Consider the following 20,116-nt stretch of genomic DNA (forward strand, 5'->3'; position numbering starts at 1 on the left):
GGGCCCCGTGGCTGGGTGGGCCTGGCGCTCCCCTAGCCGCGCCCCAGCCGGCCTCCGCAGTCAGCCCCGCACCCTCCCCGGGGTGGGGACGGTGTCGCCGCCGGGTCTCCGGCGTGCCGCAGTGGCCCCCGCCCGGAGGCGCCGCGGTGCCAAGCGGCTCCCGCGCTCTGCGGCGGGCAGCGCGGTCCAGCGGCGTCCGGCCGCGCCTCCCGCCCCCGGCGCTGCGCCGCCCCCGTCTCCGCCCCGCGTCGCCCCCGCTCCCAGCCTGCGGAGGCCCGCGCGCCCACACGCCCGCCCAGCATGTCCGCGCTCGAGTGGTTCGCGCACAAGTCTCTGGGCGATGGCGTCTTCTGGATCCAAGAGCGCTTCTATGAGTCGGGCAACCGCGCCAACATCTGGCTGGTGCGCGGCTCCGAGCAGGACGTGGTGATCGACACGGGCCTGGGGCTGCGCAGCCTGCCCGAGTACCTGTACTCCTCCGGCCTCCTGCAGGACCGCCGCGCCCGGGAGGAGGAGGCGGCGGCGGCCGGCCGGCCCCTGCTGGCCGTGGCCACCCACGTGCACTTCGACCACTCGGGCGGCCTCTACCAGTTCGACCGGGTGGCGGTGCACCACGCCGAGGCCGAGGCGCTGGCCCGCGGGGACAACTTTGAGACGGTGACCTGGCTCTCCGACAGCGAGGTGGTGCGGGCGCCCAGCCCCGGCTGGCGGGCCAGGCAGTTCCGCGTGCAGGCAGTGCAGCCCACGCTCATCCTGCAAGATGGTAATGAGCCCCCGCGGGCGGAGGGAGGGCATGGGGGTCGCAGACCCGCGCGGCCGCGGCGGGAGCGTTGCGGTGTAGGAGCCGGGCCCACTGCCGCCGCCGCCGCTGCCCCTGCCCAGCCCGGCTCCGAGCACCGCGGTGGAGCCGGCCCCACCTCCCCGGGCAGTTGCCTGCGCGTGCTGCAGGGGTGCCCCCCCCACCCCCGACCCGGGGTTCCTCGCCAGGCGCTCGGGTTCCCAGGCTCTTGGTGGTGTAGACGCGTCCCGGGCAGTGCGCGCCGTGCCCGGGCGCTACCGCGGGGCTGGAAGCTGTTTCCACCTGTAGGCGCAGCGGTCAGAGCTGGGAGTCCGGCCGCAGCCATAGGGGCCGCGCGCGTTGCTGTTCCTGATGGTGCCGCAGGAGAGAGCGAGCGAGCCCATAGCGAATGCACAAGTGCAGAATGATGGAGGCGTAGATGGGGACCGATAGCTGGTCTGGTTGACGGACAGGGAGGCGACTTCCAGAGCCGGTGAGCTGTGGGGCGGATGCGCAGGCCTCCTCGGCCCACGCTGGTCCCGAGAGACAAGACGGAATACCAGAAGAACACTGTAGGGCCCAGCCCTCCGCTCCCCATGCTGGCCCGTAAATGATTGAGCTGATTAAGCTTCGCAGAAGTATTGGATGTATTCATGTCTGATTTCACTTTGTCCTCTGCACGTTTGCGGTGAGGTCAGCGACCTCCCAGGAAACGATTTGCCCGGAGCAAGGTTGTGATCAGAAAACGGGGTTTGGAGCAAGACCCAATAAATCAAAGCTCGCAGAACGCACGGCGGTCACTCAGAGTGGACTGCCACGAGTTCTTTCCCTGTCTTGAAAGCTTGTAAAATGAAAGGTCCCCCTACTAGGTGGAAAGATGCTGCAGTACGGTGCCCAAACAAAATGGCAAATAGTAAAAGGCTCTACGGGAAGAAATTGTCTTGCAGAGAAGGTCTTGATCATTTAGGACCTTAAAAATGCTGCAAGATTCTATACTTCACCACACAGGCCTCCATATCAAAGTTTTAAATCTAAAGGTTTTTTTTTTTTTAAGATTTTATTTATTTATTTGAGAGTCAGAGTTACACAGAGAGAGAGGTCCTCCATCCATTGGTTCACTCCCCAGTTGGCTGCAATGGCGGGAGCTGTGCCAATCCGAAGCCAGGAGGAGCCAGGAGCTTTTTCCGGGTCTCCCACGTGGGTGCAGGGGCCCAAGGACTTGGGCCATCTTCCACTGCTCTTCCATGCCATAGCAGAGAGCTGGTCAGAAGAGAGCAGCCGGGACTAGAACCAGCGCCCATAAGGGATGCTGGCACTGCAGGCGGCGGCTTTACCTGCTACACCACAGCACCAGCCCCCAAATCTAAAGGTTTTTAAGGACTGCTGTAGGTGGGACTCATGTAGTGCCTGACAATTTGAGATGAAAGAAAAGCACCTTTATGTTGAGGATACTTTCAGTTACTGTGTTTCTGGATAAAATTGACACGTTCAGATTTTCATACAGTTCACGAGAATTTAGATCAAATTCTAGTACATAGACCAAAATATTCTTGGTATTAGTATTCAGATATATTTAAATGGGCCTAAAGAACAATTGCTGTTGATTCTTTGTGAGCAGTGGGAAGGGTAAAGAATGGTGAGGATTATTGTTTTGTAGGTGGGGAATCCAGGTGGGACTGAGTAGAGTGCCGGAGGTCACACAGCCCACCCTGGGGGAAAAGCTGCGGCCAGAACCCAGGTTCCCTGAATCCCAGTCAGTCGATGACAGAAACCTAGCAAGCTACCTGTGTGGTGTTTTGAACCTTGGAAGGTGTGAAAAGAAAGCTGAATGTTTACCAAGCACTTCGAAGGTGATAGCACTGTGTCATCCAAATTGGTTTTCCATTAGGAGTGAGAGGCCTCACCCTCTCCGGGGCTAAGTTCCCTCACTTCTCGGGAATGTTCATTTCCTGTCTCCTCTCAATGATGCAGCCTGCTCGCTTGTTATGAACACAATCCAGATGCCTAGAAGGAGATATAAAATATTTATATTAAAAATCCATATACAATTATATATATCAGCAGCACATATCAAACAGCGTGGTCTTCATTGCTTTGGTTACAACACAAGGAGGCTGAAATCCCTACGTTTCATTTAGTGGATCGATGATCCCCTTTGTCACACACGAGCAAAAATCTGTGCACCTGACTGCATCTCTAACCCAAAAGCTGAGTAGTAAACGAGGGACAAGGAGAGGAGAGCCGCGTCATCATTTTCAGTGGAAAAACAAATAATATCGTCCTACGAGAAGACAGCAATAGACCAGAGTTGATAGTGTGCAGACTTCTTGAATGGGCACACGCCGTTACCACTATTCTTCATAATGTTCACGTGACTCAAGTTCTGGCCTTTTTGTCCATATTACACATGTTTTGTCCAGGGCCAACAGCGTACCTTCTCCGACAAGCGGTTTCAACTGGACCTTTGCCATGTAGGAAGGTTAAAAATGACAAGTCCAGATTCCAGAATGGCTGCTGATTGAACAGATGCCCCCAGGGTGGCTCCCCACAGCGCCCCACGTCTGCTCCCTAAGGAGCTGGGCTCTGTTTGCTTTAAGTGGAAATCCAATGGCTGGAGAACTCACGTGGGATGCTTTTGGATGCTAGGAACAGATGGGGTGACGGAGTGAGCAGCTTTATACTATGCCAGTGGTGGGAAATCTGGAGCTAGTTGACACAGAGGACGTAAAAGGCTCAGAAATGACCAACAGCTGCTGGGAGAAAGGGGTGCACAAAGGGAAAATACTGCCGTAAATAGAATTGGTTGGTAGCCGTGTGAGAAGCTTTTAAAATGGATGAGGAAAGGGTCGGCGCCGTGGCTTAACAGGCTAATCTTCTGCCTCGTGGCACCGGCACACCGGGTTCTAGTCCCGGTTGGGGCACCGGATTCTATCCCGGTTGCCCCTCTTCCAGGCCAGCTCTCTGCTATGGCCCGGGAAGGCAGTGGAGGATGGCCCAAGTCCTTGGGCCCTGTACCCGCATGGGAGACCAGGAGAAGCACCTGGCTCCTGGCTTCGGATCAGCACGATGCGCAGGCCACAGCGGCCATTGGAGGGTGAACCAACAGCAAAAAGGAAGACCTTTCTCTCTGTCGCTCTCTCTCTCACTATCCACTCTGCCTGTCAAAAAAAAAAAAAAAAAAAAAGATGAGGAACGTCCAGCCCGTGGGCCGTACAAGACCCACAAAATCGGTTGATCTGCCCCTGCCAAGGCAGCTGCAGGTGGGACTGGAAGTTCAATAAATCTACAGCAGGCTAATTTTGAAGTTGGTAATTTTGTATGGGCCGTGGGTTATAAATATCCACATGGCCCTTGTCCACATCCCTGCTCTAGAACCCTGTTCCCTAAGTGAATACCCCTTTCCTCGTCCAGTTTATTCTCTGGGCAAAGTGAAACAGAGGGGTTTCTTTATTTTTTTTTTTTAAGATTTAATTATTTGAAGAGCAGAATAATAAAGGAAGAGAGATATTTTCCATTTGCTGGTTCATTCCCCAAATGCCTGCAAAAGCTGAGACTTGACCAGGCTGAAGTCAGGAGCCAGGAACTCCATTCAGGTCTCCCACATGGATATCAGGAACCCAGATACTTGGGCCATCAGCTACTGGCTCCCAAGTGCATTAGCAGGGAGCAGGATCACAAGCACTGAGCAGCTAAAACGTGAACCATCTGCATCTACTATGTGATGCAGGTGTCCCAAGCAGGTGCTCACCCTCTGTGCCCCAGTGCCTGCCCCAATGAGGGGGTTTCATGTTTGCAGAATGTCAAGCGCTGATGGGCCCAGAGGTTCACTGTGGAAAACAATACTGTGTGTACGTACATGAGGGTACTTCAAAAAGTCCATGGGAAATGGATTTAACAGTTCACATTTTTCCACAAACTCTTTGAAATGCCTCATAACTTCTTACTGGCTGCGAAGAGGGATGAGAGCCAGGTCTTTACCCCTCCACGTAGGAAACCAGAACATTCTTACCTGGGGAATACATACTCTAGAAAACTTATGGTGCCCATGGAGGAATCCCTTAGGAATTCCTGGCATGATCAGGTTGAGATCCCTAAGTCCCCCCTGTGTGCAGCAAATAGCCTTTTTCTCTCTGTCTCTTAAACAGGGATTCAAGCATAATGGGGAAATTCTCTAATACGAGATCAAATGTTAAATGGTGTAAAACCACCTGGGAGAGGGGTACCTTTGGGGGCATGAAATAAGCGATTGCATTCAATGTGTAGGAGGAGGTGCTTTAGAAATAAATGACAAGAATGCACTCACAAACTTAGAATTTTGAATATGAGAAATTCGTAGAAGATCTAGAATATAGAGTTGAAAAACTTAAAAGAACGGATAAGCGAATGGAAACTAGGAGAAAAGAAATCAGTTTGGAAAAATCCAACCTTGGCATCGTAGCAGTCAGAGAACAGAGGAAGTGAAATAGTGAAGGTAATCCAGGAATAAACAATCAAAGGATGAAATTGACAAATTTAAAGGGCCCACAGAGTTCCCAGCACAATGGATATTCAAACCAAAGCCCTGTGCTGTAAAAGTTCAGAGCTTTGACATCAAGGGGGATTCTGCCGTTTTCCAGAAGTTTAAACATAGGGCCATGTGTTCAGATAAGAAAAGAAGAAGTCTGCCTTCAAATATGAGTGAAAATTATTTCCAATCCAGAGCTGCACATTCATCTCACCATCAAGAGCCCACAAAAGAAGTGATTTCCCACATAACATCACTTAGGAAGCTACTGGGACATGCCCTTCAAAATAAGGGCGTATAACCAGCACCGCGGCTCACTTGGCTAATCCTCTGTCTGTGGTGCCAGCACCCCAGGTTCTAGTCCCGGATGGGGCGCCGGATTCTGTCCCAGTTGCTCCTCTTCCATTCCAGCTCTCTGCTGTGGCCTGGGAAGGCAGTGGAGGATGGCCCAAGTGCTTGAGCCCTGTACCCGCATGGGAGACCAGGAGGAAGCACCTGGCTCCTGGCTTCGGATCGGCACAGTGCGCTGGCTGTAGCGGCCATTTGCGGGGGGGGGGGGGGGGGGTGTGACCCAACGGAAGGAAGACCTTTCTGTCTGTCTCTCTCACTGTCTAACTCTGCCTGTCAAAAAAAATAAATAAATAAATAAAATAAAGGAGTAAACCAGGAAAGAGAAAGATAGTGAATGGAATAAAAAGGAAGCCCAATGCACAGGAAGTCAGAAGAATTTCTCTGGATGCTGCGGTGGAAGACACAACCACACAGCCGCAGGCATGGCAGCTTCAGACTGGAGCAGGCGAAAGAAGGCGGGAAACAAACGTACACAGGCATAGTGATGGGAGATGGGGAGTCGAAGTAAAGAGCTGAACATCTTCCATTTTACTGTGGCTGTCAGTGGGCTACATAAAATTATAAAAGCAAGCAGCAGCCTCTGCTGAAGTCCGTAGGGTATATCTGATTGGTAAGTCAAGGTCCAGAGTTATGATCAGTTTTCGGAGAGAAGTGTATTTGGTGGAGGTAATGACCAGAAGTAACTCGTTACAAGTGACTGACTCTTGGGAGCAGATAGAGTATGAGTGAGCCAAATAAGTTTTTCTGAGATCTAAAGCCCTCCCAAAGTATTTTATGTGAAATATGTACAAATATTTGAATACAAACTAAAGTTAAAACAAAAGATGGATGATACCAAGATGGGAAAAGGGCATTTGTGAAGCCAGGAGAGGGTTTGTATGTCTGGAATCCAGGTGAGGCTTAGGAGATTCTGTGTCACCTGTGCACACACACATAAGAGGCACTTAATCAACACCTCTGGTTCTCATAAGAGAGGTCTCCATGACAAGCTGTGTTTGAGCCAGGTCAATTCAGGGGAAGCATAAGAGAGTGGGAGAGCTAGTGATACTCAGCCGCTGTGGCTCCCTCAGTTACTTACAGTTGGAATCCGCCCCCTTTTGTTTCTGGCTAGAGTGTAAATCTGATTTTTTTTTCATATTTTTGTTTATTCATCTGAAAGGTAGACAGATATCTCATCGGCTGCTTCACTTCCCAAATGCTGCAATGACCAGAGCTAGGCTAGGCCAAGATGGAGCCTGGAACTCAACCTGGGTCTCCTAAGCAGGTGACAGGGACCCAACAACTTGAGCCATCACTGTTGCCTCCTCCTAGGGTACACATCAGTAGGAAGCTGTAATCAGGAGCAGAGCTGGGATTTGAAATCAGGCACTGGAACGTGAGATGTTATGCCAAACGCCCACCCCGCTCTCCATGTTGATGGGTGGGTAAGATGCTCAATGTTTTGCATAGATATATGCAAAGTATATAATATATATATAATTAATACATATGTTAATACTATATAGTGTATAGATATACTATATGTTATTTATATATTAATATTAATATATAATTAGATGTAACCACAGATCAGTAATATCACCCTGCTCTCATAATTTTCTCTAGCTTCTTTTCAGGCCCTTTCTGCACACTGGTTAAACAGCTGGGCTCCAACAGCACTATTCAACTACCATAGCCATAATTTCTGTGCCCTACCAACCAATCACGTACAGCAAAGGGACAGTGGTTTGGGAATCCCCAGAGGCACTTTTAATCTGGACTGGTTATCTTGTACAGGAATTCCAGCCCCATTATGCCTGGAATGTGGACAGATGTGTATCTGATGCCGTCTTGATGTCAGTGCTAGGATCTAAGACCAGGTGGGAAGAGGAAGCAGCAAGTGAGGCTCTTGTCTGCCCTGAAGCAAATTTCAGCCACCCGGGACGGCTGCTAGGGCCCTGAATTATTGCTCTCATGTTCTAGGAGCACCACAGGGACCAGAGTTCTTTCAGAGCCGTAAGCTAGACAACATCTGTTAGAAAGTCATTGACCATCACAACGCTTGCTCTGATCCTCAGTGTAGAAAAGAACCATTTGGGGAGCTTTGTTAAAGTAGCATTTTTTTAAAATATGTATTTATTTCAAAGACAGTTACAGAGAGAGAGGGAGAGACAGAAAGGGATCTTCCAACTGCTGAGTCTTTCATCAAATGCCATGCAACAGCTGGGACAGGGCCGGGCCAAAGCCAGGAGCCTGGAACTCCATCTGGGTCTGCCACGTGGGTGGCAGGGGCCAAGCTCTTGGGCTGTCTTCCTCTGCTCTCCCAAGCTCGTTAGCAGGGAGCTAGATCAGAAGTGAAGCAGCTGGACCCACATGGGGGACCGGGAAGAAGCTCCTGGTTGCTGGCTTCAGCCCAGCCCAGCACCAGCTGTTAAACCATTTGGGGGAGTGAACCAGTAGATGAAAGATTCTCTCCTTCTCTCTGACTTTCAAATAAATAAATCTTTTTCTTTTAAGTGGAACAGCTAGAACTTGAACCAGTGCTCATAGAACATGCAGGCATCAGCTTAACCTGCTGTGCCATAATGCTGGTCCCTAAAAGTAGCAACTTCTCTTTTTTAAAATTAATTAATTAATTTGTAAGTCAGAGTTTCACAGAGAGAGAAAGAGAGGCATAGAGAGAGAGCGAGGTCTTCCACCCCCCTAGTTCACTCCCCAACTGGCTGCAACAGCCGGAGTTGTGCCGATCAGGAGCCAGGAGCTTCTTCTGGGACTCCCATACAGGTGCAGGGGCCCAAGGACTTGGGCCATATTTCATTGCTGTCCCAGGCCATAGCAGAGAACTGGATCAGAAGTGGAGCAGCCGGGTCTCGAACTGGCGCTCATTTGGGATGCTGGCACTGCAGGTGGTGGCCTAACCCGCTATGCTACAGCACCGACCCCAGCAATTTCTAACTATTAAGAACACATTTCCTCGGGAAAACTGGTGAAACCCTTGAATGTTTTGCCCAAAGGATTCTCTGAGGGAAGAAAATATCCTATTACAGAGAGGGCATGATATTAAATTGATTTGGAACTGTGGCTGAGGTTAATTATTAAAATATCAAAGAGGATTTTTACTGCTAAGATTACATTTAGTGAGTCTTTAAAATCAAATTTCAACCTACTTTCCATTATTAAAGTTTTAGTTCCTGTTTTAGATCTTTTTTTTTTTTTTTTTTCCATTTTTGGCACTAATCATGCTCAAATAACAGGATTCCTGTGCTACTCAACTTGGATAGAATGTGAATCCCCGGTGTTGTAGATCAGAACTGTGCTGTGTTAGTGGACACCAGGGGTCCGTCCCCTTGGGTGTCACCAGGTCATCACCCCAAGCAGGAGTTGCCCAGAAGAGAGCTTCATGTGCTTGTAATGAATGAGACAGTGTGCAGGTGTAGTTCCCTTAAAAACTGGCCTCTCCAAGAACTTGGCCAGGGCTTTTATAGCAAAGGGTAGGGGAGTGTCCCACATGCAGAAGAAGTGGTGTGGGAGGTCCCTCAAGCCACTGGCATCGCCACACACCTAATGCCCCAAACCCTGACTTCCACAGCTTTCCGGCCTGGTGGTCTGGCCCTCTCTGAGTTCAGTGCTGCAAGACCAGCCCTCCTGGAACATCCTCTGAGAAACCCAATCAAGGGGGTAGGCTGTTTGGATTCTCTCGCATTCCCACGTCCTCTCTTACCTGAATCCTACATCCTCCTGGTAACCAAATCCTCCCTGCGGAGTAAAAGTGGAAGATCATTCTTTTGGAATGACTTCCTACTCAATGGGGCGGGTGCTGGTGTCTCCCAGGGCACAGGAGCGAAACTTCCAGCTGCAGAAACCCAGCCTTCTCCCCTTGTATTCCTAGAGTAACCTGGTTCTGCTCAGGGAAGATCTGGATTCCTTCTGTGAAGGATGCTGAGACGGGTGGGGTTTGCCCTGAGCCCTCCCTCTCTGGGCACAGCTCGCCCACCCTCATTATCCATGTCCCTCCTGCTTGTAGTGCACACACTGGGTAGGTCCTCACTTAGCTGGTGGCCATGTTGGAGGCTGGGTTACTCACCCATGGTGGCCTCTCTCATCTTCCTGGGTCATCTTCCTGGAGCAGAATGGAGAGCAGCAGCCAATAGATCTGCCTCCCTTCACATCTTTTTGTCACCGTTCTGCCACGTCTCCACTGTTGGAGACCTCTTAAGACAATCTCTAAGCACTCAGGGGGATTGGTCTTAGGACCGACACTCTGAGATGTGAAGGGTGTGTGGGTGGTTAGAAGAACCTGACTTCCCAGGCTTCGGCCCCCCAAGAAGTCCACTGTCTGAGACACTCTCTTAGCCATTCTGGGAAGGCAGAGGGATTTTCTTCTGGTTCCTTCTGTGTCTCTCTCAGCTTATCACAATTTCAGGAGCGGAGAAGGGGGTCTGCCTACTCCTTGCACGTCTCGCAGCCACAGATTCCTATAATGGCCTAACCTCTTTAGGTCCTTTGGTATATTAAGGTCCCACACTGGTACTGATCCCTACCCAGGCCTGCACTCCAGTTACCAAGTTGATTGGCAGCTGCTTGTTAGCTTCTTCCCTGGCCTTGACTCATTGGCTAACTCAGCTGACTTTTCCTCCTCTATCATGGGAGGACAGTTAATTAAGGTTTAAACATCTGCCTAGGTAGGGCTTGTGAGTTGTAAAACTGCCCCTAATCAGCGGCAGGAATGCCCCGTGGTTGCCTTGAGGCCTTCCATTTAGGTCAGAGGTGGTGAATGGCACCTGCACATTTATCAGCCTCCTTCCCTGGCTTACATAGTCCTAGGCCGGTAATGCCTGTCTTTTCCATCAGAAAAGTGTTGGCTAAGCTGACCCCGTGGATCAGAGGTGGAAAACATCAGGCCCACAGGCCACAGATGGTCTGCCCTGCCAAGGCAACTCAGTGCATCTGTGGCAGGCTGATTTGTAAGTTCATGGTTTGGCAAAGCCCACAAACAATATAAATATCCCAATGGCCCTTGGCAGGAAAAGGGCTCCACCCCTGCCAGGGGTAGCCATAAAGTCAAGGAAAGAGACCGTGGTGCTGTGTAGATTCTTAGTGTTAGGAGGTGAGGATTAAGGTTCAGGAACTCTCCCCACTTCCTCCCTTACCCTCACAGTCTTAGCAGACCCTCTTCCTCAGGGGGACTCCCTAGCATGGGACAAACCTTCCCTTTGGGTTTAGGAGGGGAAACATCAGGTTGAGTATTGCCCACTTCCAAAGCCATAGGGGGTCTGGGCGTCTGTTGTGAATACGTTCCCTGGTCCACTGAGAGAATTGTTCTTTTCCAGTATTTCTTTACCCCAATTAGTCTTGTGGCCGCAGAGAGAAACACAGGGTCCTGTACCCCAGACTAACAGATACACCCAGCTCAGAGATGTCTCTGGTCACCCCGTTATGCTCAGTCTTGCAGAGCAAAACGTGGCGCTTTGATTCCTGCACCCCAGAAAAGGCTACCCGGCTCCAGCCCCTGAGAGCATACCTTCCTGTCCTGGCTTTGGCTTTGAGCAACTCCTTGACACTTAACCAGAGCAGCTATCCTGGGCAGAATGGGTCCAGGTCGCTGCTTCACCTCTCCTAGCTCTGAGTCAGCCAAGTGCCAAACAAAACTGCCCGCGACCATGGACGGAGCAGGTGTTCCGCAAGAGCAGGTATGCCCTGCGGGGATTGCCTGGGTGGCGGCCTCACTCCTGGTGCCCAGTTGCCGCGATACCCACCTGGCTTCATTAATTTTGTTATGGACACAAGGAGTCCGTTCACTTTTGGTGTCACCGAGCAACCAGCCTCGAGCAGGAAATGCTGGAAGGAAGCCTTCATTTGCTTGTGTCAAGTAGAGGAGACGGTGGAAGGGAGCCAACGGGTAGGGGCATGTCCAGGATGTAGAAAAGGTGGAGTGGGAGGGCCCTTCCTACTCATACGCTGGGTGTTCAGATCTCTGACGCACACCCATCTCTCCTAGCCTTCCTCTTCTGTGTGCAACGTAAGATCAGACTTCCTGGAGCATCTTCTGCAGACTTCCTGTGCTCCCCTCTTGCCAAACCCTACACCCTTGGTTACCATAGTACCCTGCAACTGGAGAAAGTGTGTCTAAAGTATTGAGTTGACCTTTAAAATTACTGCAAAACTTCACTTCCAATTATATACCTTTGTTAGTAACTTTATTGAGATAAGATTTTTATGCCACATAATCCGCCTATTTCACATGTACAGTTCGGTGACTTTTAATACATCTGAATTTCACACCTGTCACCACAACCAATTATAGACCAATTTTATTAATCCTGAAGGGAACCCCACACCCCAGACTCTCCAGTCCTCCGCCTCCCAGCCCAGATTTGTCATATAAATGGAACCATATAATGTATACACCTTTGTGAATGGCTTCCTTCGGGTAGCATGATTTCCAGGTTTACTGTTCATTTCTATTGCCAAATAATATTCCACTTGACAAATATGTACCCCATTTTATTTACCAGTTCATCAGTTGATGTACATTTGAACTGCTTCCATTTGCTCCATCCTTTTTAAAGCTTTATTACGGTCTGTTTTGCATCCCGTGACATGTACCCCCTTGAGTATATATATAGTTTAATGAGTTTTAAGAAATTTATTTATTCATGCAGTCATAACCACAGCCCAGTTTGAAAACTCTTCCAGACCCCCCCAAAAAAAAAATTCCCTCCTGCTCCCTTCCCACTCCCACCCCTCACCCCTCTGCTATGTTTTGTGTCTCTGTCGTTTTTATTTTCTGAAAACGTCTCTTGAGTACAATCATACAACACGCAAAGCCTGTTGTATCTGTCTTCTTCTATTTGGCTTGTTGCCTTGGAGATTCGTCCATGTTTTCGCCCCTGTTAATAATTCATGCATTTCTACTGCGGAGAACTGTTTCACTCTATGGACAAAACATCGTGCTAGTCTGTTCAGCTCTTGAAAGGAATTTGAACCTTTCCAGCTTGGAATTGCTGTGAGTAATACTGCTGAGAGACACGCACTTTCATTTCTCTTGGTAGATACCTAGGGTAGAATTCCTCCTGGGTGCTATGGTAAATGTACGTTCGTTTTTTAAGGAAACATGAAAGTTTTTCCAAAGTACTGATACCATTTTACATTCCAAATTGCTATGTATAAGTGTCACAAAGTCTGTACATCATTGTCAACGCTTTATTCTGTTTGATTTTAGCCATTCTAGTACGCTCATAACGGTATTTCACTATGATTTAATCTGCATCTTCCTAAGGACTAATAATGTTGAGCATCTTCTCAGTCCTTACTTGCTAATATCTTCTTTGTTAACGGGTGCATTAAAATCTTTTCTCCATGGCCGGCGCCGTGGCTTAACAGGCTAATCCTCTGCCTTGCGGCGCCGGCACACCGGGTTCTAGTCCCGGTTGGGGTGCTGGATTCTATCCCGGTTGCCCCTCTTCCAGGCCAGCTCTCTGCTATGGCCCGGGAAGGCAGTGGAGGATGGCCCAAGTGCTTGGGCCCTGCACCCGCATGGGAGACCAGGAGAAGCACCTGGCTCCTGGCTTCAGATCAGCGCGATGCGCCGGCCGCAGCGGCCATTGGAGGGTGAACCAATGGCAAAAAAGGAAGACCTTTCTCTCTGTCTCTCTCTCTCCCTATCCACTCTGCCTGTTAAAAAAAAAAAAAAATCTTTTCTCCTTTTAAAATTCTGAGTTTCTGGTTTTCATCTCATTGAGTTGAGAAGAGTTCTTTATTCTGGATACAAGACAGGTATACTCATAAACTCTGTAAATGTTTTCTCCCAATGTGTGGCTTGCCTTTTCATTTTCTTAATGGTGTGTCTTTAAGCCACAAGTATATAATTTGAACGAAGCCCGTTGAGTCTTTTCTCAATGCTTTGTTTGTTGTCAAATCTAAAGGCTCTGTGTGTAGCCCAAGATCACAATTTTTTTCCCCACTGTCTACTAGAAACTGTCACATTTAGGTGCAGGACCTGTTTTATGTTAAGTTTGGAGAATATTGTGAGATAAGGGCTGAGCGGTTCTATTTTGTGTTTTGTGGGTTTTTATTGTTGTTGGTGCTGCTTCTGTGGGGATATCCCCAGTCCAGTTTGTTGAAAAGACTTCCCATTTACCCATTGGATTACTCACTTGGCCTTCCTTTTTCAGACATCCATTGGCCGTGTTGTATGTGTCTGCTTCTGCACTCTGGTCTCTTCACTGATCGGGCCTATTTAGCCAGAAATGCAATGTCTTGATTACCAAAGACACTTGAAGACTGTGTACTCAGGAATTTTGGAGCGAGGTGTTTTATACATGTCAGGTTAGTTAAGTTGGCTGATAGGGTTGTTCAGATTTTCTTTCTTTCTTTCTTTTTTTTTTTTTTTTTGAGTTTTTTTCTTTTTTTATATATTTGTTTATTTATTTTTTCCCCAAAGAGATCATTTAGTTAAGGAATACAAACTTCATACATTTCCTAAGTACAACTTTAGGAATATAGTGAGTCTTCCCACCATAGCTACCCAAGTTTTCTTTCTGTATTCTTCCTGATTTTCTAAGTTCTTGTTTTGTGAATTACTCGGAGAAGAATATGGAATTCTTCAGGTGTATCTGTTAGATTGCTTATTTTATTTCTGCCCATTTTTGTCTCATGTTATTTTTGGTCTTTATTTTAAGAGGCATATGGGTTTATAACTTATTTTTTAGTGGCTTGACCTTATATCTAGTCTCATAAAATGTACTTATTTTCTCTGATAATATTCCTTATATAGAAATCTGTTTTATGTTATTATGTTAATACAACCACTATAGTTCCCTTGGTTAATATTTATATAGTATAAACTTTTCAAACTTTTTATCTTTGAACTTATAGTTTCTCTCTTGTAGATTTTTAGCTTGATATTTAATCCAGTCTGACAATCTCTGCCATTAGAGTGTTTAATCCATTCATATTTAATGTAATTGTTGATATAGTTGGATTTAGGTCTAAAATTTTGTCATCTTATTTTAAAATCCCTCTGTTATTCCTTTATTGATTTCTCCTTTTTTTTTTTTTAGCAATTCCTAATTATTATAGTGTTTCATTTCCTCTATGAACTTTTTAGCTACATTTCTTTTATGTTTTTTTATGTATGTGTTTGCTCAGGCAAATTCAATATGAATCTTTTAATTTATCATCATTTACTTCAATTGTTACTGCTTTAATTCCAGTGAGGCATAACAAGTTTACCCCATTTCCTTCCTTACCATCTCCCACGTCAGGTGGCAGGGGTACAAGCCTGTGGGCCATCTTCTGCTGCGTTCTCAGACACATTATTAGCAGGCAGCCGGATCAGAAGTGGAGCAACCAGGCCTCCTATGGGAACCAGCGCCCATGTGGGATGCCGGCAGTGACATAGGCCACTACACCCACAGCACCAGCCCCTGCTCTGCTCTCTAGGTGGCTGGAGTCAAGCGTTCAGCATGTTTACCTGTAAACTCTGTTTGCATCCGTAGGAGATGTGATCGACCTCGGCGACAGACAGCTCACGGTCATGCACATGCCAGGCCACTCCAGGGGCAGCATCTGCCTACATGACAGAGACCGGAAAATCCTCTTCAGCGGAGACGTGGTGTACGATGGGTCGCTGATTGACTGGCTCCCCTACAGCAGGATAAGCGACTACGTAGGCACCTGTGAGCGCCTGATAGAGTTAGTGGACAGAGGTCTGGTGGAGAAGGTGCTCCCTGGGCACTTCAATACCTTCGGTGCCGAGAGGCTTTTCCGATTGGCTTCCAACTACATCTCGAAAGCTGGGATCTGTCACAAAGTCTCTACTTTTGCTATGCGGTCTCTTGCTAGTTTAGCCCTCCGTGTAACTAATTCCAGGACCTCACCCTAGTATCCGTAGCAACCTGCTTTGATTAACTACATCAATGAATGCAACTCATTTTGTGCTGTTTAGAATGAGCATTTCAACAAGTGCTTTTACACCATTATTGTATGTTAGAGGGGTGAAAAAAAAAAAAAGGATTGAGAATGAATAAGCCAAAAATGGAAATTTAATTTTTTTTTTCTTTCTTTAAGGGCAGAAACCACTTACATAAACTTTATAATTTGCCAAGGCCATCACTTTGTGATATTTACTTTAGAAACGACATAAAATTCATGGGGGAAGCCAGGAGGCAGTTTGCAGCAAGGAAAGAACTGCTCTCTTCTGTTTGTCTTATTCTACTTCCTAGATGGCCTAGGAAGAAAGGCGTATGGAGCTTTATCTTCACACCCCAAACTCGGTACAGTCAGTATTTCATTCAGAGATAAAGGTTCTTGGGTTCAAAATGTATTAGAACTCAGTACAACAGATGAACTCCCATTTAGAATGAGAGCTAACAAGTTGCAGTGTTATGGTCCTGAATTTTTTATGCTACCTTTTATTTATTTATTCTTTATGTAATTATAGCATTCATTATATGGCGTGTAATTTAACTTTTGAGAAGTGCAATGATTCTTGTTTTATCACAAAGCTTTAAATATAAATTATAGAATGCTTCAGTCAAAAGCTAATATATATTGTTTGTTATTATGTAAGTAATATTTTCAATCATAAAAGTGAGATTTAAATGTCTGTAATATAACTGAAAATTGTCAGATTTCTCAAAAGGACACTGTCAGGCAAATTGGAAAATATACACATTAAAATAATTTTTATTATATCCTATTTTAATATTAACAGCTATTATAAACAAAATTTTTCTTGTTATATAGCAACCTCAGTATTGTGTCACGTTTTACAGTATAACAGCTTGGAGATCTACACCATCTTAATATGAACCATGCTTGTACTTAGTATAACATGGATAAGTACCACAGAAGGGTTTTCAAATTAACTGCAAAGTATGCATTAGACATTGGCTCCGTGAATTGCCTTTTCTATCCTGATTCACAACACCTATTCCCGTTCAGTATTCTTTGTCTTGAATGAAGCGAAATCTGCATTCATGAAGTCATAGGAAAGATTTGGTGCTCTCAATAATATTTTATTAAAAAGCCTTTTTGGAATATTTCATGAAGGTTTTTTAAACAGTTTTTTCCACTGGTTTTTTTTTTTTTAATTATTATTGTTGACATGTCTAAAACCCAACAGAATTTTACAAATCCGATTTTTGTTTATATTAGGAAGGTTCAGCAATTTTGAGTTCTGAAGAGTTATGAAACCTTTATTCTAAAGGGTTCCCTGCAGATACTGAAGTTCCTTATTTCTTTTATTCAGTCAACAACCTCCACTGCCACCACCACATGCATACACGTGGTCCTGCACGTCCATGCACAACACTGTGGAAGCTCAAAAAGTCAGAGACAACGTGACCACCGGATAATATCTCAGGCCGAAGTAAGCGCAACTTTCTCCTGAGTGTAGGGGACATGAACAGAGGGGTGCGGAGTCTGGTTAGGGGACGTGTCCCGGAGGAGGGGCTTTTCCGTCAGTTTGTTAGGTTGTCAGGGTAGGAAACGAAAAGATCCCAGAATAAACATACAGGCTGCTGTCTAAAGTAGCCTGCTCCTGCGGGCAGTGTAAATTCAGCTTTCAGGAACCCCCTATCTCCCTGGCACCACGTATTTAGCATGAGCAAGAAGGGTCTGTGACTGTGAGTCATCCCTCCTCACAGGTGAGCTGAACTGCCACGTGCCACCAAGTGAACCCTGACCTTGACAGGAGGCCGTGATTGGTTCAGGCATAGAGCATCATGGGAGCTGCGGTCATTCAAGGCAGTAGGTCTGTTTCAACTGACAGCGCATCGAGAATATAGATTTGGTTCAGGGCACCTACAATCACGTATTGAGCCTTAAATATAGCCATTATTTTTATATCAGTAGCACAAAAGAAAACCAAAAGTCCTTAACCATTTACCATTTTATCATATTTTTGGACTGTTTTTTAAATCAGGGTAGGGTAGGCATTAAGTTTTATTAACAAATATTTAATCCTGCTAAGGAGTTTTCTTATGTATTGAAAGTGCAATTTTTCATAACATTGATTTTTTTTTTAATTTCCCAATTTTATTTCAATTTTTCAAATTGTAATACAACATAAGACTATGATATTTTGCTATTGTTTTAATATGCATGCATTGGGGAAAAGATGTCATTCATTGAGTGTCCATACTGTGCATTTTAAATATGCATTATTAATTTAATCCTGGTCCCAGCACCAAGAGGTAATTGACCAGCCTCATCTATCACAGTTTTGGACCTGGGTGGTAATTGAACACAAGTCTGTCAGTCCCCAAACTGTGCCGTCTCCCTTATACCTGCACAATAACATAGAATTGGCAAAGCTTCTCTTTACTTTCAAAGATGCCGCATGTGCCAAGAAGAAATCAAATGATGTTAAAGCATAATAAGAACATATTTTTCAAAAACTTTTGAAATATATATTTTCACCCTGACAGTGACCCTTGTAATTTATGATTTTTGGAACTGCTAGTGTGTAAGTATATTTCAATGTTGTCAACATGTAAGACGTTTAGAAATAAGTTTTTATTTATATCATTAATAAGCAGTCTTTAGAAATGTATTTTCCTTATGTGATGTCTCCTTCTAACTGAGAAACTAACACAAAAGCCTTGTGTGTTATCCTGATGTAGTCGGATAAATGATTCTGTGTATTCGTTCTTACGTGGATAGTAATGTGAATGTGAAATGCACAAGTTGTCCTTGTATAATTTTCAGGTAAGTGTAAACAGACATTTGTGTAATAAATATTAAAGTGAACATTTTATTTCAATCTATAATTGGTATTTTTTATAGCATTACAAATTTCTGTTTAATTTCTTTCAAGGACATTTCCTGTATAAATTACCATTTTGAAAATCTAATGATGAATATAATGTCAAATCTGTTCCAAAGAATAGAGAACCCAGAAATAGAAAAATAACTCATATAAGTTTTTAGTGCATGATAAATATCACATTTCAAATCAATCTTGAAATAGAAAAATAACTCATATAAGTCTTTAGGACATGACAAATATGGCATTTCAAGTCAATGGATAGAAGCTGGACTGGTCAATAAATATTAGAATTGTTGATGTTAGGGGACAAAGGCCCCAGCCATAATAAACATAAATTGCAAATGGAAATGTGACAATCAGAACTAAATGTGTGGTGAAAGGAAATTTAAATCATTTGTTGCCTAGGATAGGAATAATATGACAAAAATTTAAACATCTTTCAAATTTGGATACCATGAAAAAAGTTACAGATAAAGATTAGAAGATAGTCATAACTTGTGTAACAGGCAAAATTAGCAAATACAGAGAATGCCTACAGATCAGTAAGATTTCTCAGGTTCTGTGGCTGGGCTTGCGAATTAAACTGAAAAGACAGATTCACACAAAACCTATAAATTGTGTTTGATGTTAATATTTTCACATGTACACCCAGGCTTTCCTCTATAAGAAGTGAACAGCCATACCAACAGGCCCAAGAGCTTATATACCATTTTAACAAAGACAAAGGACAAAGTCTGTAACTCTGCCTTTCAAATAAATAAATCTTTAAATCAGAAAATAAAATAAAAGCCCCTATTTCCAAGTAAAGTCAAATTCACAGATACCAGGATTAAGACTTCAACCTTCTTTAAAAAGAAAAAAGGGATAGGTTTGTTTTTTCTCAGTTGCCTTCAGCTGGAAACAATCAATATGCCAACGTGGTATATTGGGGATGGCATGTTCTGATCTCCTTCACCACTTCCTATAAAAATGCAGATTTATGAAGAGGTTAGTCATACCAGAGGAAACACAAGGGGCCAATAAGCTTCTAAAGTAATGCTGACCAGCACCCCCAGTGGGTTCAGATCATTTCATCAAAGGGAACTGTGGAGAATACAGGGTGCTGGTAAGGGTTGGCGGATATTTCACATGGCCTCAAGCAGTGGGAACTGCTTCAGCCATCTAGCGGCCAGTTTGGAGTCTGACTGGGCGTGGTCAGACTGCAGGCTAAGAATGGCCGGTTGGGCAGTAGTGTCGCCTGTGTCACCAGCATCCCCTATTGGAGTCCCAGCTACTCTGCTTCTGATCCAGTTCTCTAGAGAAGCAGCAGGTGATGGCCCAGGTACTTGGGTCTCTAATATCCATGTGGAACGCCTGGGTGGAGTTCCAGGCTCCTGCCTTCAGCCTGGCCCTGCCCTGACATTTGTGGCCATTTGAGGAGTGAAGTAGCAGGTAGAAAAATAACTCTCTCCCCATGTCCGTTCTGCCACTCTCGAATAAATCAATCTTTAAAAAACAATTGGCTAGTTGAACATAAGCTTTATCATCTGCTCCATTCTGAATCTCTTAACTAAAAGACAGAAAAGCCATTTTTTTGTAAATGGCGTAAGTTCACAGGACAGTGCTAACAACAGCCAGTGTCTGGTGCAGTGGGTTAAGCTGATGCCTGCCAAGCTGGCGTCCCACGTGAGCACCAGGGCCCGAGGTATATATACAAATGGTTGTGTGTGTGTGTGTGTTTTCAAAGTAA

General features: G+C 45.8%; 1 protein-coding gene across 2 annotated transcripts; it reads left to right on the forward strand.

The window, feature by feature from the left end:
• Nucleotides 1-270: 270 nt before the first annotated feature.
• Nucleotides 271-18,375, forward strand: MBLAC2 (metallo-beta-lactamase domain containing 2). 2 transcript variants are annotated; one of them, XM_062212425.1, is made up of 3 exons: nucleotides 271-763; nucleotides 15,113-15,292; nucleotides 16,867-18,375. In XM_062212425.1, exons 1-3 carry the CDS (start codon nucleotides 301-303, stop codon nucleotides 16,959-16,961), a joined length of 738 nt encoding a protein of 245 aa, XP_062068409.1. In that variant the 5' UTR covers nucleotides 271-300; the 3' UTR covers nucleotides 16,962-18,375. The 2 variants fall into 2 exon arrangements, with proteins under 2 accessions (XP_062068409.1, XP_062068408.1); XM_062212424.1 differs by lacking the exon at nucleotides 16,867-18,375 and having other exon boundaries at nucleotides 15,113-15,658.
• Nucleotides 18,376-20,116: the final 1,741 nt, after the last annotated feature.

Source organism: Lepus europaeus, chromosome 15 (assembly GCF_033115175.1).
Source record: "Lepus europaeus isolate LE1 chromosome 15, mLepTim1.pri, whole genome shotgun sequence".
NCBI classification, from domain to species: Eukaryota; Metazoa; Chordata; class Mammalia; order Lagomorpha; family Leporidae; genus Lepus; species Lepus europaeus.

What these genes read in the sequence shown, in the direction of transcription:
- MBLAC2 (XM_062212424.1), top strand. Translation starts at nt 301, where the DNA reads ATGTCCGCGCTCGAGTGGTTCGCGCACAAGTCTCTGGGCGATGGCGTC. An exon ending in CACGCTCATCCTGCAAGATG is followed by an intron (nt 764 to 15,112) that starts GTAATGAGCCCC and finishes TTGCATCCGTAG; the next exon opens with GAGATGTGATCGACCTCGGC.